Below are 13,493 nucleotides of genomic sequence, written 5' to 3' on the forward strand. Positions count from 1 at the left end.
ATTTCAATAAAATAAATATTAAAATGGTACACAATATTTTTATCATGATTTATTGTACTTAATTGAATTGATTGAATTAGCGACAGACATAGAAATTGTAAAAGAATGTGGGTTGTGGATAAATTAAATATTGGTTTACATCAACATAGATAGGTATCACTGTCAGTAAACACAGTGTGCAATCAGTGTGCAACATAATCTAACCTGATCCTTCCCTTCAACGAAACCACCACCTTTTTTAAGCTGTACTCCATCAAAATAAAACAAATTTATTTTTTTAAACATCTCATTCATTATGATTAATCCTTATTCAACAATTTTTTCTATACTTACATCTTTTCTGAACAGCCATTTTGGTTTACAATTTGGTTTCGAAAATCCAGCTTCAAATACCACTTTCTTATCTTTACCCTCCTTTGCAAATTTATCGACAAGTGGTTTTAAGAATGATTCTTGTTTCTGTATTAAACAAAAAAAGTTAGTTAAAATCATTGTTAAAATTATCATAAAATTAATTGCAAAAATCGGAATTAAAAAAAAGGACACCGCTCTCTGAACCTGCAAAAATTAAAAAAAAAGACAAAAAACAAAAGAAAAACAAAAAGTAAAAATTTGTTGGTGGTGTGTAAAAATTTGTGGGGGTGGGTATTGAGTGATTCTTAAGTGATTATAGCTAATGTTAAATTTACAAAAAAATGATTTAAGAGAAACTATAATCATTGTTGTGAAAATAACTTCATGCCAGATGCAAATCGTTACAGGATTATAGTTCAAATTATTGAAATTACCAAAAGATTTATTGAATAGAAAAAAAAGAAATGTAAACAGTGGCGTAGCGAGCTTAACTCGCGCCCCAAGCACAATACTTCAAGCTAGGCTTTAAATGATCGTCTAGAATCAGTTTAAAAGATACCTATTATTTATTTCTAACCAATTCTCCCGGGATTTTGCGACGTCTTCTTACACGTATTGTTGTATCAATATCCCATTTCTCACAAAAAGACTGCTTTTTCTATTATGTATAGAAATATTCTTGTGGCGCCCTTTGTGAGTAGCACCCGTAGCATGAGGCACCCCCTTGTCCCCCTCGCTACGCCACTGATTGTAAGTGACTGAACGAACCATTATCATTACAGTATCACAGTATCATATGCATGCAAAATTCAAATTCTGAATGCATTTGTTTTTAAGTTTGGAAAATGAGAGTTGATTTGAAAATAGATACCTAATTAAGTAAAATAAATGAACAAGTGTGTAAAAGAAGTGAATGTAAAGTGAAGTGAAGTGAAGTGAAGAAAGATAAAGTGATGTGATAGAAGACAAGAATTAAGAACAATTAAGTACAGAGCAGTACTAACAACTACTAACAGTACTTAGTAGTTTAAAGAAATAGAAATCAGTAAAGTGGTAAAAGTTGTAAATGTTGTAAAAGACTTTTAAATAAGCGACATTCAAAACTAGTATTGTAAATTGAAATCGTAATTATAATAATACTTGTAATTCTTCATTCAATAAGTAATAATCAATTTCAAGAATTTAATTTTAAAATAAAAAAGAACAAGAATAAAAGAATAAGAATAGCTGCTAGCTGGTAGTTGGTAGTAAGTGACCTCCTATTCACTCATTAGGTACCTGCTGCATCTACATACTTAAGGTACTTAATTAATTAACTTAATTATTCATTGAATTGAACTTAAATGAATATGATTTATTTACGTTAGTGTTAGGTAACGCTAAGAAACTTAGCTACTAGCTTAGGTACTTAAGTAAATAATATCGAATCGAATAATTAAATTAATTATAAGCTGAGCTGTATTAAGGTAGGTAAGAGAAATGAATAAATATATTAAGTAGATCGTGCTAATAGTGCAGAATCACACTACACAGAGACAGAACACTAACAGAAAAGATTAAGAAATTAAAATGGAAAGAGTTGAAGTTTAAGACAAGAATCATAAATCATAAATCATAAATCAATCATTCAGAGATCTGTATGCACTATGCAGTATGCACGAGCGAGATTCAATTATTATCTGTTATCAGTTACGTTATCATTATCATCTACATTGGTATTGGTCGAACCTCCTTTCTCTTTAAAGGTTGTAGCACAGGCCAATCTGGTATTAGTTCTGCTAACGAGGGACGTCTTTGCCCTGTGTTCTAAAAAATCAGATATTTACTGTAATAAAAGTGATAGTATAGGACATAGGTGATTGTATCCCTGTCAATATAACAAAAACAATAAATATCCATCTCAAGCTCAATGCTTTAAATTCCTGTTTTCAAAAGTATTTACAAAAATCAATCGTTTTCGAACAAAACCTTGGCTGGTGACTGTACAAAAGAATTCTCATAATATTAACAAAAAGAACTTCTCTCACCTTTTCTACTTTCTTCAATGCTGGTATGGGCTTCTCAGTTTCCTTTAATGCACCCCAATCTGGGTCTTCCTCTTTTTGACCCCATTTTTGGTACTTTCTCTTTTTCAACATAGCCCGGAAGTCCATACCACTAGAATCTATTAAGTAAAATGAATAATAATAAGTAAGTAATAAAGTATGGCTGATGTAAGTGTGATTGTGATACTAACCAGAAACGTAAAGTTGCATTTCAGCTGAATCTTCACCATGACAATTGGTAACAACGATTTTATATTTTCCTTCATCGTTAGGTTTGATTTTTCTCATACATAGAGTGATTAAATTTAATTCACCATCAGTTACAAACTTAAATCGTCCACCCTCAATGATTTCAGTCATACCCTTAAAGAATTTAAATGTGGGCGCGGGGTTACCTTCAACTTGTACTGTCAAATATCCAACTTGATCTACAAATAATACATAAAGTTATGTAATACTTGAATTTGAATAGAAAGAATGTGAGTTGCACATTGTAGTGTAGTCAGTACGCACCTTCAACTGCTGAATAACTTTCTTGGACATCAACAATACTTGGTGGTCCTTCAGGTCCACGTCCTTGTAACGGTGTTGAAGGTTTATTAATAAGTTCCTCAAGTTCAGCAACACTTGGTCGTCTGACATCAGTACTGGGCCTTCGTCGCTATAAATTTATTTAAAAGTAGCTTAGTTAGTTAATATTGCAATGTAAATTACATGAATGTGCTGAATGCAGACAGAATTACAATTGCAATGAATTAATACTTCATGTAATATGTAATACTTCAGTAAGAGAACAACAACAATAACAACAATAACATCAACAACAACAACAATAACAAGAAATATAGCAGCATAATACATCAATATCATACATTACATCAGACATTCAATCTAATCAACCAGTATCAGTCTTGTAATCAGTCTTGTATTGTATTGTTTTGTTCAGTTTAAGTTTAGTCTAAGTTTAAGTCCAGTTTAATTGAGTTAAGCTCTCATCATCAGACACGCACAACGCTTAATTTTGTATTTAATAATTTAAAAAAAAAAACATCATATCATATTGATTTTAAAATTAAAATTTAAAAGTGTTAATTCAATTTATAACCAATTTTTAATTCAAATCCAACAAATTATCAACAAAAATCAACAAAACCATCAATACCAATAATAACAGTAACAATAACTTAGTAGATAGTAGCTGCGCAATAATATTTTAGTGCCAATTGAGCGCAACGCAAAATATGCTGCCCTAAAATCACTTCTTCAAAAATGCCTTAGCCGAAAAAAAAACAACAAATTTTGTTTGTTGACGAAATTAGTAGCTAAATAAAATAAAAGTAAAGAAAATTGATCAATAAAAAACATCAACATTAACGGAGTTATTGAATTTGCTTTGCAATCAAGCGCCACGCCACACCATTATGTATTTGAAGGACGGTTTTATCTGAAATTTGTTTTGTACATAAATGTATGAGTGTATAAATAATAATCGTATGCCGTATTAGAGAAACGCACAGTGTGTTCAAGATTAAAAGAATCAACTTCGCCAGAAGTTGCTAATCATACCATAAATATTGTTACACGACAAAGTAAAACTGCCAGTCAGTAGGCATTCGTAAACCATATGCAAAATATCCTCGCAAATTGAAAATAAAAAAATGAAAGTCATAGGTTCAAGCTAGGTTTAAATTTGGGACAAAAAAATTTCGAACTTAAAGAATTCATTGGTAAAACGAAAGCAATAAAATCAATGAATTGATAAACATTTATGTACAAAACAACCAACCATGTAAAAAAAAATAAAATAAACATAAAAAAATATAAATAATAATAAATAAAAGATGAAATATAAAAAAAAATAAAAAAGTTGTTGAAAGCTTGATTTTGAGTCTACACTAGTCACTATCACCAATGCGTTAGTACTAGTGATAATGCTAGTGCTAGTGCTAATTCTAATGCTAATGCTAGCTAGTAGTAAGTAAAGGTAGTAAAATGAATAGATTTAGAGAGATCTGTTAATCACAATTAAATAAAAAGTACTACTCTAACAATAAGAGTAGAGACAGTAGAACATAAATAATTAGAATAAAAAATGTATATATATATAATGACAGATATGTATTTATATTTATAATAATATTGGTTATAGACTTGTATTTGAAGTTGAGATGGATTCAAAAATAACTTTCATTAGGTACCTAAAACTACATAAAGATCAGATCATCATTGGGCTAACGTGAATGTTAAGAAGAATATTATAATAAAAATGACTAATAAATACCTAAATAATATTTATGTAACCATCTCAATAAATCAAACACCGCATCATGTAAACTACAACTGCAACTGAACATTTAACATATATCAGCAGATCGGATTATTATCAGATTAATTACGAGGAAAAAGAAATCTTTTTGTATTATTTACCAATATTAAGGACTCGTACATACAGTAAATGTCAGGATCGTAACGAGGGTAGTGGGTACACAGCGCTTCTGGCACATATTTAGATTGTGCCTTAATTCAATGAACAAGTGGAACAAGTGGAAAACAAATTAACAATTATTTAATTACTATAGGTAATAGGTAATAGGTAATGGTTATTTATTAAACTATTATGAAAGTACTACAGACTGGACTGACTTGGATGCTCTTCCAATGTGAACGTGAAAATGTGAAAAGAATATGGACTAGGTATTACGATTTTATTAATATCTACATTCATACCTGATGGATCTATTATCACTATTTCTACGCCTTACATACTTAAATATACTTCTGCTGTATTATATAATTATATTTATTTATACAGGATGTTTCATAAATACTAAGACAAACTTTTACGGATGATTCAATAAATTGTATAACCATATAATTGGTATATTTATAAAACATCCTATATTAACTAAAAATATAGAAATATACAGGTGGATCATTTTAATCTATAATGGCTAAAAACTCGTTTTGTAGTTAACCAATCAAAAAATAACATAAACAAAAGTTGTAGAGTTTGATGGGAGAAATCACGTTCTCATATCAGATTGAATCTAGTTCTTCGGGTTGCTTTAATAGCCAGGAGATAGAATAACACTTTAAATTTCAAAATTGATCCTTATAAAAAAACTAACAATTTTACGTACAAAATATAGTTTTTGATTAGAGCCTGCATTGCCACTCCCTAGTTACGGCCCTGGTAAATGTACCCAACAGAACACGAAATCTAACCTGCTTTGTGAGATCGGCTAATTGTCCGGGCCGGGGCCCTTTACTCTATATACCAAAGAAAACAAAAACATAAATAAACATCGGTTGATAATAATTAAGTTTATAAATAAATTGAATGGACTTATTTGTGATGGGACATATAAAAATAAGTAGAGTAACACCTAACAAGGTAACAAGGTAACCGTAGCCGTAGTCGTGGTAAGTTTTAAATAAAAGTGGCTGTAAATAAATAAATAAATAAATTGAAATGCAAATTAAAATAAAGTGTATAAATATTAAAAGCAAATAAATAAATAGAATGAAGAAAATAAAAAATAAAATGTAGTTATGATGTAATAAGTAACGCAGGCGCACGCACGAGCATGAGCATCAGCATTTGGCATGTGAGCAGCATTAAGTATTATAATTGTAAGATAAGATAAGATAAGTATCTTGTATCTGTATCTTTATCACTATCAGATATCTGATATCTTATTCATTTATATGTGATGTTGAAATACCCAACCAAGTAAGTAAAGGTAAGTCTTTTATTGTATCTTTTTTAAATGTAATCAATCAATTGATAATATAAAAAAAACAAACAGTTCATCTTCACCTACTCAACCCCAAATTGTTCAATAGTCTGTTCAAGGTTCAACTATTAAATTTCAATTAAATGTTGTAAACCTACCATTTTATAATTTTTATGGATAACTAAACTATATGTAGGGAGGGCTTAGTTTTACTCATAGTTATTCCCTTAATAATTAAAATTACAACTAGGCGAGTTAACCACGTTTCTATCAATACCGCTTCTTGAGAAGTATCAGCCTAACCGACCGAACGAGTAAAACCGCAATCGCCTTTAATCGTTTGACTAGAAAATATCGTTTTATTCGTGTTTTTAGGAAAAACTGAATCAAACTGAAAAATGCGACTCTTACTACCATCTATTAGCGAGTAGTAATACTATTGTTTTTTTAAGATTGGGAGCAACTAACTGCTGTACCTACACTGAAACATTAAAGGTAGGTTTCAATAGATGGCATTGTTACAAGACTAGTATGCAGGGGGTTTTTGGGACGAACAATTGGTCTAACTAAGTTTCATTTTAAGAAAACGCGCCATTTATATAAGGAGGCAGTAGGCAGTAAGTACTTGAACGTATACACGCTTTTAGTTTCTGTATGTCAGAAATAAGTTGGTAGGTAGGTAGGTAGTTAATACCTAATATCAAGTGGTAGGTATTGCACATTCAATTGAAAAATAAAAGTGTCAGTTGGGTAGTTGGGTAGTTGAGTAGATAGATTGGTAGTTTGTTTGTTTATTTGATTTGATAGACACTCGTAGGCAGTAGTTGAAAAGAAAAGAATGCATTAAAAATAAAAAACCCAAATGCAAAAAGGTAAGCTTTGTGTATGGTATGTAGTACACAAGTCTCACCTTAGGATCAAGAACCTCACCAGGACGCAATTTTCCAACCTGCAGATGATAAAGTATAAAAAAAGATTAAATGCAAAATAAATCATTCATGACAGCAGACAGCAGCCCATATCAGAAAATCATATTTGATAATAAAAAAAAAGCATAAGTTGCAGGCCTGCCATCCGCATTTTGAAATTCAAATTTGAACATTCGATGTGTGCAGCCAAACAATATATCGAGCTGAGCTTTTTTTACTGTGAAATATCGGCCATGGCCATCATCAAGAATCAAGAATCAAGATCATCATCAAGAACATACATAAAACATTCTCGTTCATCGAATACTTTTAAAAATTGAACACTTCATTTAATATTGTAAGTACCTAATGAATTCGATCTAACTTCGACTAACACTGAAAACTGATTGATATTGACATTTATAAATACAATATTTAGTAAGTGTTCAATTTTTAAAAATTATGTTTATTTAAAGATGCACAAAACTGTAAAAAAATCATCAGAGATCATAAATAAACGATGCCCAACGTGCGATGCGTAGATGCGTAGAATTAGCGTAGTATTGAGCGAAGTTACCTTGCGCTCGTCTAGAACCTCACCAGGCCGCAACTTCCTATGTTCCTAAGTTGAAAATACCATTAAAGAAATTGTTTTTTTACAAGCTTAACTAAAATACTTGACCTGACCTGATCTCCAGTTCCAATTCCAAGAATAGAATTGAATAGATACTTTTAAAGTTAATAAAAAGAACAGATATGTTTGGGTTTAGTGTATTGAATCTACTTGTAAGGAATGTTTCTTTGTTAATTATAAAAATCTATCAAATTACAAGCAGGAATGGAGGTAGATCAAAGAGGTATCAAAAATAAATATGCATAATACTAATTAAAATTAAATTAGTTATTAGGTAGAGTAGGTTGAGAGGTAGGGTAAACTAGACAGACGCGGGTCCAGCCCTAAAAAAAGGTAATGGGCACGGCACAGCCACCCGAAAATCACCTAAATGCGAATCTGAGTATGAACTCGCTCATCATTACTATAGGCCAGACTACCCACGGCTTATATATACACGTAAAATAATGAGTTTAGGTATAAAAAAACATATATTTGCGCCTTTTTAGCTGATGGGCATGCCCATCGTACCTATATGGGTGGAGCCGCCACTGAAACTAGACTTTAAATAAAAAATATTTACTACTATAGGTACTATACAAGTATGTTTAAATCTAAATCGATGCTGAGGTCAGAGGAGGTCAAAGGTAGATGTTAAGTAGGTTCTAATCTAATCTAACTAGCTAATCTAATGTAACTACTTAAACTATAGATAACTAAACTAAACTATAAATTCTATCAAAACAAAATTTATAAAATTAAATGTACATACTTCATCACTTATTATTAAACTTGGTCGTCTGCCACTCTCTTCAGGTGGTATCAACGAACCACGACGGCTTGATGATCCAGATCCAGGTGCCAGAGATCCTTTACGTGAATCACCCACTGGAGTTTTTTCTCGACTCACTTCAATCTTTGGTGCCTCTGGAACGGGCGCCTTAATTTCTGGCAATTTCTGTAAAATTTTTGAATTATTTAATTCAATGAATTGTAAAAAAATTGTATTTTAATTAAATGATATTAAATAAATATCATAATAAATTGTATAATTAATAAAATATATTGATTTTAATAAACAAACATTAACATTCATTCATTGATTTATAAATAATTATAGTAGATAGTTACACATACATACAAAGAACTTTAATTAATTTATTAAAAATATAATTATAGGTATTATAATGCTTTTTTATAATTATGTACAAAACAGTATTAAGTAACATATTTGTAGATTGCTTCAAAAGTTTTTTCCTTTTTAATGTGATATATTTTTGTAGTAAATAAATAAAAAAGCATTATAATTTAACATGAAATAAGCTAAAAAGTAATAAAAATGAAATAGAAAATTTAATAATTAATAAAAGAAATAACAGTAAAATAAATACATATAGATAAAGAAATAGATAAATAGATATAAATAAAAATAGATTAGAATATAAATATAGATAGTAGATATATTAGATTTAGATAGATATTTATTTACAATATAAAGATTTAAGATAGAATGATGTTTATTAAATGATAGAAATTATTTACAAAAGAAATAGAATAGAAAATAGAAAAGATACACTGAAAAAAAAATTAAAAGAATCACAACCTTTATTGATGGAAAATAGTATTGTACTTAGTTGAAATATATAATCGTGTAAATAAAGCGAATCGATGAATTAAAGAAATCTGTTATGTCTAGTCTATATGTGATTGTGTCAACTACATGAACACTCAACCCCGTACGGTAGTTGTATCACATTCGTGGCTCTATTCGCCAACTTTGCTCTCGCAATGTGGTTGAGACAAACTCATATCGGTTGCTATTAAGAAATTTTTTGTCAGTGTAGCTAAATTACACAGATTCAGTAACGGTAACCATAGCTAAAGGTTTGTAGTGGTAGTAATAGTTCTTGGTGATGATGATTAGCAAGATGGTGACTAAAAAGTAGCTTTACAGAATACAGCAAAGAAAAACACTGTTGATAATACACAAATAGAAATAGAAATAGAAATAGAAATATGTTACACGAATACAGAATATAGAAAGTTTATAGAATCAAGAGAACACCAAAAAAGAGATTTTTTTTGAAGGAACGTTGAGTGGCTGACGGTTACCTTCTTATCAGCTTTTATTGATTCTTTACGTTCATAAGTTTGTAATTCAGCTTTCATTCCTTCAGATAATTGAATGTCAGTGCGTTCAAAAGTTTTTAATTGTGCTTTTGAACCATCTTCAATCTTTTCTAGTTTGTCTGTTTCAACCTTTTTTAATCCAACACCATCTTTATCATCTTTCTTCTCTTTAGGATCACGTTTGACTGGTTTTAATTGGAAACCACCAATAAATGTTTCTTGGACAACTTTTTTTGGTATTGGACGTTTTGATTTTGGTTCGGTCTTTTGCTCTTCAGTGGTAGTGGTTGGTTCAGTGGTTTTTGACTAATGAATGTAATTTATGAGATGTAATAATTTCAATTATAAAATAAGAACTTAAATTTAAACTTAATGTTAAAAATATAAAAAACAAAGATAAATAGATAAATAAAAGATAAGATAAGATATACTTAATTAACTTAGTAGTAGATAAATAATAGATAAAATAAATTTTTTATAAAATATATTTTAATAATTAAAAATACTTACATTATTTTCAACAATCTTGGAGCCAATCTTCTACATTTTAGATTACATTATGCAGATGTAGATGTAGTGATGAGTGGTAGGTACAACATTGGTATTGGTATTGGTATTGGTACAGAACCATGCGTTGAAATCATTCAATGAGTGAACATTGAATAAAAATGTAAAATAAACAAATAGAATATTAGTGTTAGTCACTTTATATAATAAATAATCATATATCTTCAATTCAATTCAATTCAACGTGGCACAATGGAGTTATTAATACCAAATTTCAGGAATAAAGTCAGAAAGATGTTTTATGGTGTAGTTAGATAACCACTCCATCACAAACAGGTTACTTGAGTTGCGTTAACCTCGCCCCCGCCTGTTTTGTAAGCCGCAATATACCTGCTCTTACGGATGCATGTAATTGTTATTGCTTTCGATCTACCGTGTCATTCAATTTATGTTTACTCTGTTTGTTAGTGCAATTAAGTAAGGAATTTTCTTATATTTAAGGCAAAGGTGTGTCAAATTTATCAAACTTAAAGCTTTTTGTTTATGTACCCCTTTGTGCCTGGTAAAATTTTTTGTAACAGGGCAAAGATAATTTTAATACCCAATAAAAAATCTACTTAAGTAATCGAATTGAACTGCATTGAATGGAAAAAAACATTTGGTACATGACACATATGAAAATATGTTTTTAAACACAAACAATATTTATTTAATTGAAAAAAATATGTAAAATGGAAAATGAAATATTTACAAAATCAAAGTCTAAGCTCTATAGTACTAGACTAGATAAATAGCAGTAGTTAAGTTATGTAAAATTAGTTGTGCGTCTATGTTCTAGACTAAATGAAGTATTTATAAAGAAAATATCATGTATCTACAGTGTATCGCATTTGAGATAAAGACACTCTCATATTTTTGTTATTTATAGGAATATCGATTTAAATTTTGCAGTCATAGCCATAATGGATCACATTTTTCACCCTGTGATGATTGTCCAAAATTTCAAATCAATATTTCTATAAATAACGAAAATATGAGGGTTTGATCATTTTAAATGTGACACACTGTATAATGTAGATATACTATACATAATAAAAATAAAAAAGTGTAGATAGCGTAGAGGTCTGGTAACTCTCTATCCACTATTCATAAAACTACATGCAATCAACGCAACGCAACGCAATGCAACGTCTGCGTCTATTAAAACTAAAGAGAGTAGAATAAATCAAATAAAAAGAATAAAAGATAGATTTGAGAAGATTGCAGGGGAAAGCAAATTTTTTGTACAATAGTAAAATAAGTTTAAGTATAAGTATTGATTTGGTTTGTGTTTGTGAATTGTTTGTGTGCTGGGGTTGGCTTGAGTATGGGTGGTTCAGTGATTAAGTGTTTAAATGAGATCAGGTATACCTTTGTTGGAGTTTTTAGTGCATTCGTGTTTATTTCAGGTGGTTTAAGGTCATTGGTATCAGGAGTTCTAAGTTCAGGAGTTTTAAGTTCGGCTTTTTTAGGTTCTGGTAGTTCGACTTTGCGTAGACCAGGTTTTTGGAAACCGCTCTCTTCTTTTTTAGGTTCTGGTTCTGGTTTTTTAAGCCAAGGTCTTTTTGCTGTTGTATCATCTTTTTTAGGTTCACTGACAGGTTCCTTAAGAGATGGTTTTCTCTCAGCATCTTGTTGCTTTTGTTCTGGCTCAATTTTTTTAAGAGAGGGTCGTTTCTCCAACTCCTCTTTTTTTGCTTCTTCTTGTGGTTTTTTAAGTGATGATAATTTTTCAGGCTCACTCTTTTTCTCATCTGCTTCGATCTTTTTAACAAATGTTGGCCTATCTGTGTCATTTTTCTTTTCGTCTGATTCAACCTTTTTAATTAAGGAATTTTTATCGGGCTGATCTTTTTTGACCTCCGGTTCCACCTTTTTAAGTGGTTTTATCGACTCCTTAGGTTCTTCAATCTCCACTTTCTTATTAATTGACGATCGTCTAGAATCTGTATCGTTGGTTTCAGTTTTTTTAAGTGTAGGTTTTTTAACCTCCAATTCCGGTTCTTTGGAAGGAACTGTTTTTTTCTTAAGGGATGGACGTTTTTGGGGTTCGGATTCAGCATCTTCAACTTGTTTAGACAGTTTACGAGTTTTCGTAATGATCTCTTCAGTTTCAGATTGAATGGAAGATTTACGACTGATTGAGTCAGGTGATTGAGCTCGAATGTCTTGTTTGATCTGTGAATGTTTTTAATGAGTGTTGTGTGTATTTGGAGTTAGTTAATTTAGACGGTTTAAAATTTGTTCCAGATATTGCAGCGAAAGAATAAGTTTGTTGTTGTAAACGATTGAAGCGAAGCATTTTAGATATTTAGTAAATAAAGGAAGAAGCGTTATTTGTATTGAAAGCTAGTTGATAGAAAACAGAATAGAAAGTGCACAGAATAGATAAATATACCTTCTCAGCTATCGAACTCTTTCGACTTGCTGATTGTTCCTCCGTCTAGTTTAAAACAAAAATATTGCGTAATTAGTTGAAATGTACGCAGATTTATTGTAATTGAATTTAGTACGGTTTTTTGAAAAAAGTCCAAAAAAAATCTCAGAAAAAATTGAAAACTACAGAAGACTACATAGGTTCAGTGACTGAACATCAAAATTCAAAAAACATTGTAGTCAAAGAGACAAAATGGAAATGTTTTGGGAGACTGAATACCTGTTCAACAGCAAGAGAAGCTTTACGATCTGCTGTTGCAACAATAGAAGTTTTACGACTTGCTGAAGATTCCTCCTTCTATGAAATAAATAACAGTTATGTTTAATACATATCGATTGAATGTTTGCTATTCGATGTCATTCAAAATACCTTTTCGACAGCGAAAGAACTTTTACGCGAGGGTGATAATTTATCCTCCGTCTATTGAAATATAAAAGACATATATTTTTAATCGAGTTTGGATTAAATTACTAAAATAGTCATTGTAATAAGTACCTTTTCGGCAGTAAGTGTTTTTTTAACGCTCGCTGCTTCTGTCTATTTGAGAAAAGAAATTTGCAAATCAGTATAAGAAATTTTTTTTGATTAAAAAACAAGATATATGCATTATACCTTTTCCGCAACAACAGATGTTTTACGGCTTGCAGATAAAGTTTGCTCCGTCTATTCAAATTGAACGACAAGTTATTAAAGAAATTGTTTGAATCGTTATCTAATAATAAT

General features: G+C 30.3%; 1 protein-coding gene across 4 annotated transcripts in view; it reads right to left on the reverse strand.

The window, feature by feature from the left end:
- The window catches only part of LOC123302143 (twitchin), a 56,970-nt gene that overhangs the window by 26,840 nt on the left and 16,637 nt on the right, over positions 1-13,493 (reverse strand). The window contains exons 18-31 of one of the 4 annotated variants that reach the window (XM_044884948.1): positions 13,383-13,433; positions 13,266-13,307; positions 13,140-13,190; positions 12,990-13,067; positions 12,732-12,776; positions 11,705-12,511; positions 10,298-10,327; positions 9,770-10,093; positions 8,430-8,615; positions 5,625-5,669; positions 2,913-3,060; positions 2,591-2,827; positions 2,382-2,518; positions 334-459 (exon numbers count right to left, since the gene is read on the reverse strand). In XM_044884948.1, the coding sequence (XP_044740883.1) occupies positions 334-459; positions 2,382-2,518; positions 2,591-2,827; positions 2,913-3,060; positions 5,625-5,669; positions 8,430-8,615; positions 9,770-10,093; positions 10,298-10,327; positions 11,705-12,511; positions 12,732-12,776; positions 12,990-13,067; positions 13,140-13,190; positions 13,266-13,307; positions 13,383-13,433 (2,307 nt within the window). Of the gene's footprint in view, positions 1-333; positions 460-2,381; positions 2,519-2,590; positions 2,828-2,912; positions 3,061-5,624; positions 5,670-7,046; positions 7,086-7,621; positions 7,667-8,429; positions 8,616-9,769; positions 10,094-10,297; positions 10,328-11,704; positions 12,512-12,731; positions 12,777-12,989; positions 13,068-13,139; positions 13,191-13,265; positions 13,308-13,382; positions 13,434-13,493 lie in introns of all 4 variants that reach the window. The other 3 variants (XM_044884949.1, XM_044884947.1, XM_044884950.1) reach the window with 3 other exon arrangements.

Source organism: Chrysoperla carnea, chromosome X (assembly GCF_905475395.1).
Source record: "Chrysoperla carnea chromosome X, inChrCarn1.1, whole genome shotgun sequence".
NCBI classification, from domain to species: Eukaryota; Metazoa; Arthropoda; class Insecta; order Neuroptera; family Chrysopidae; genus Chrysoperla; species Chrysoperla carnea.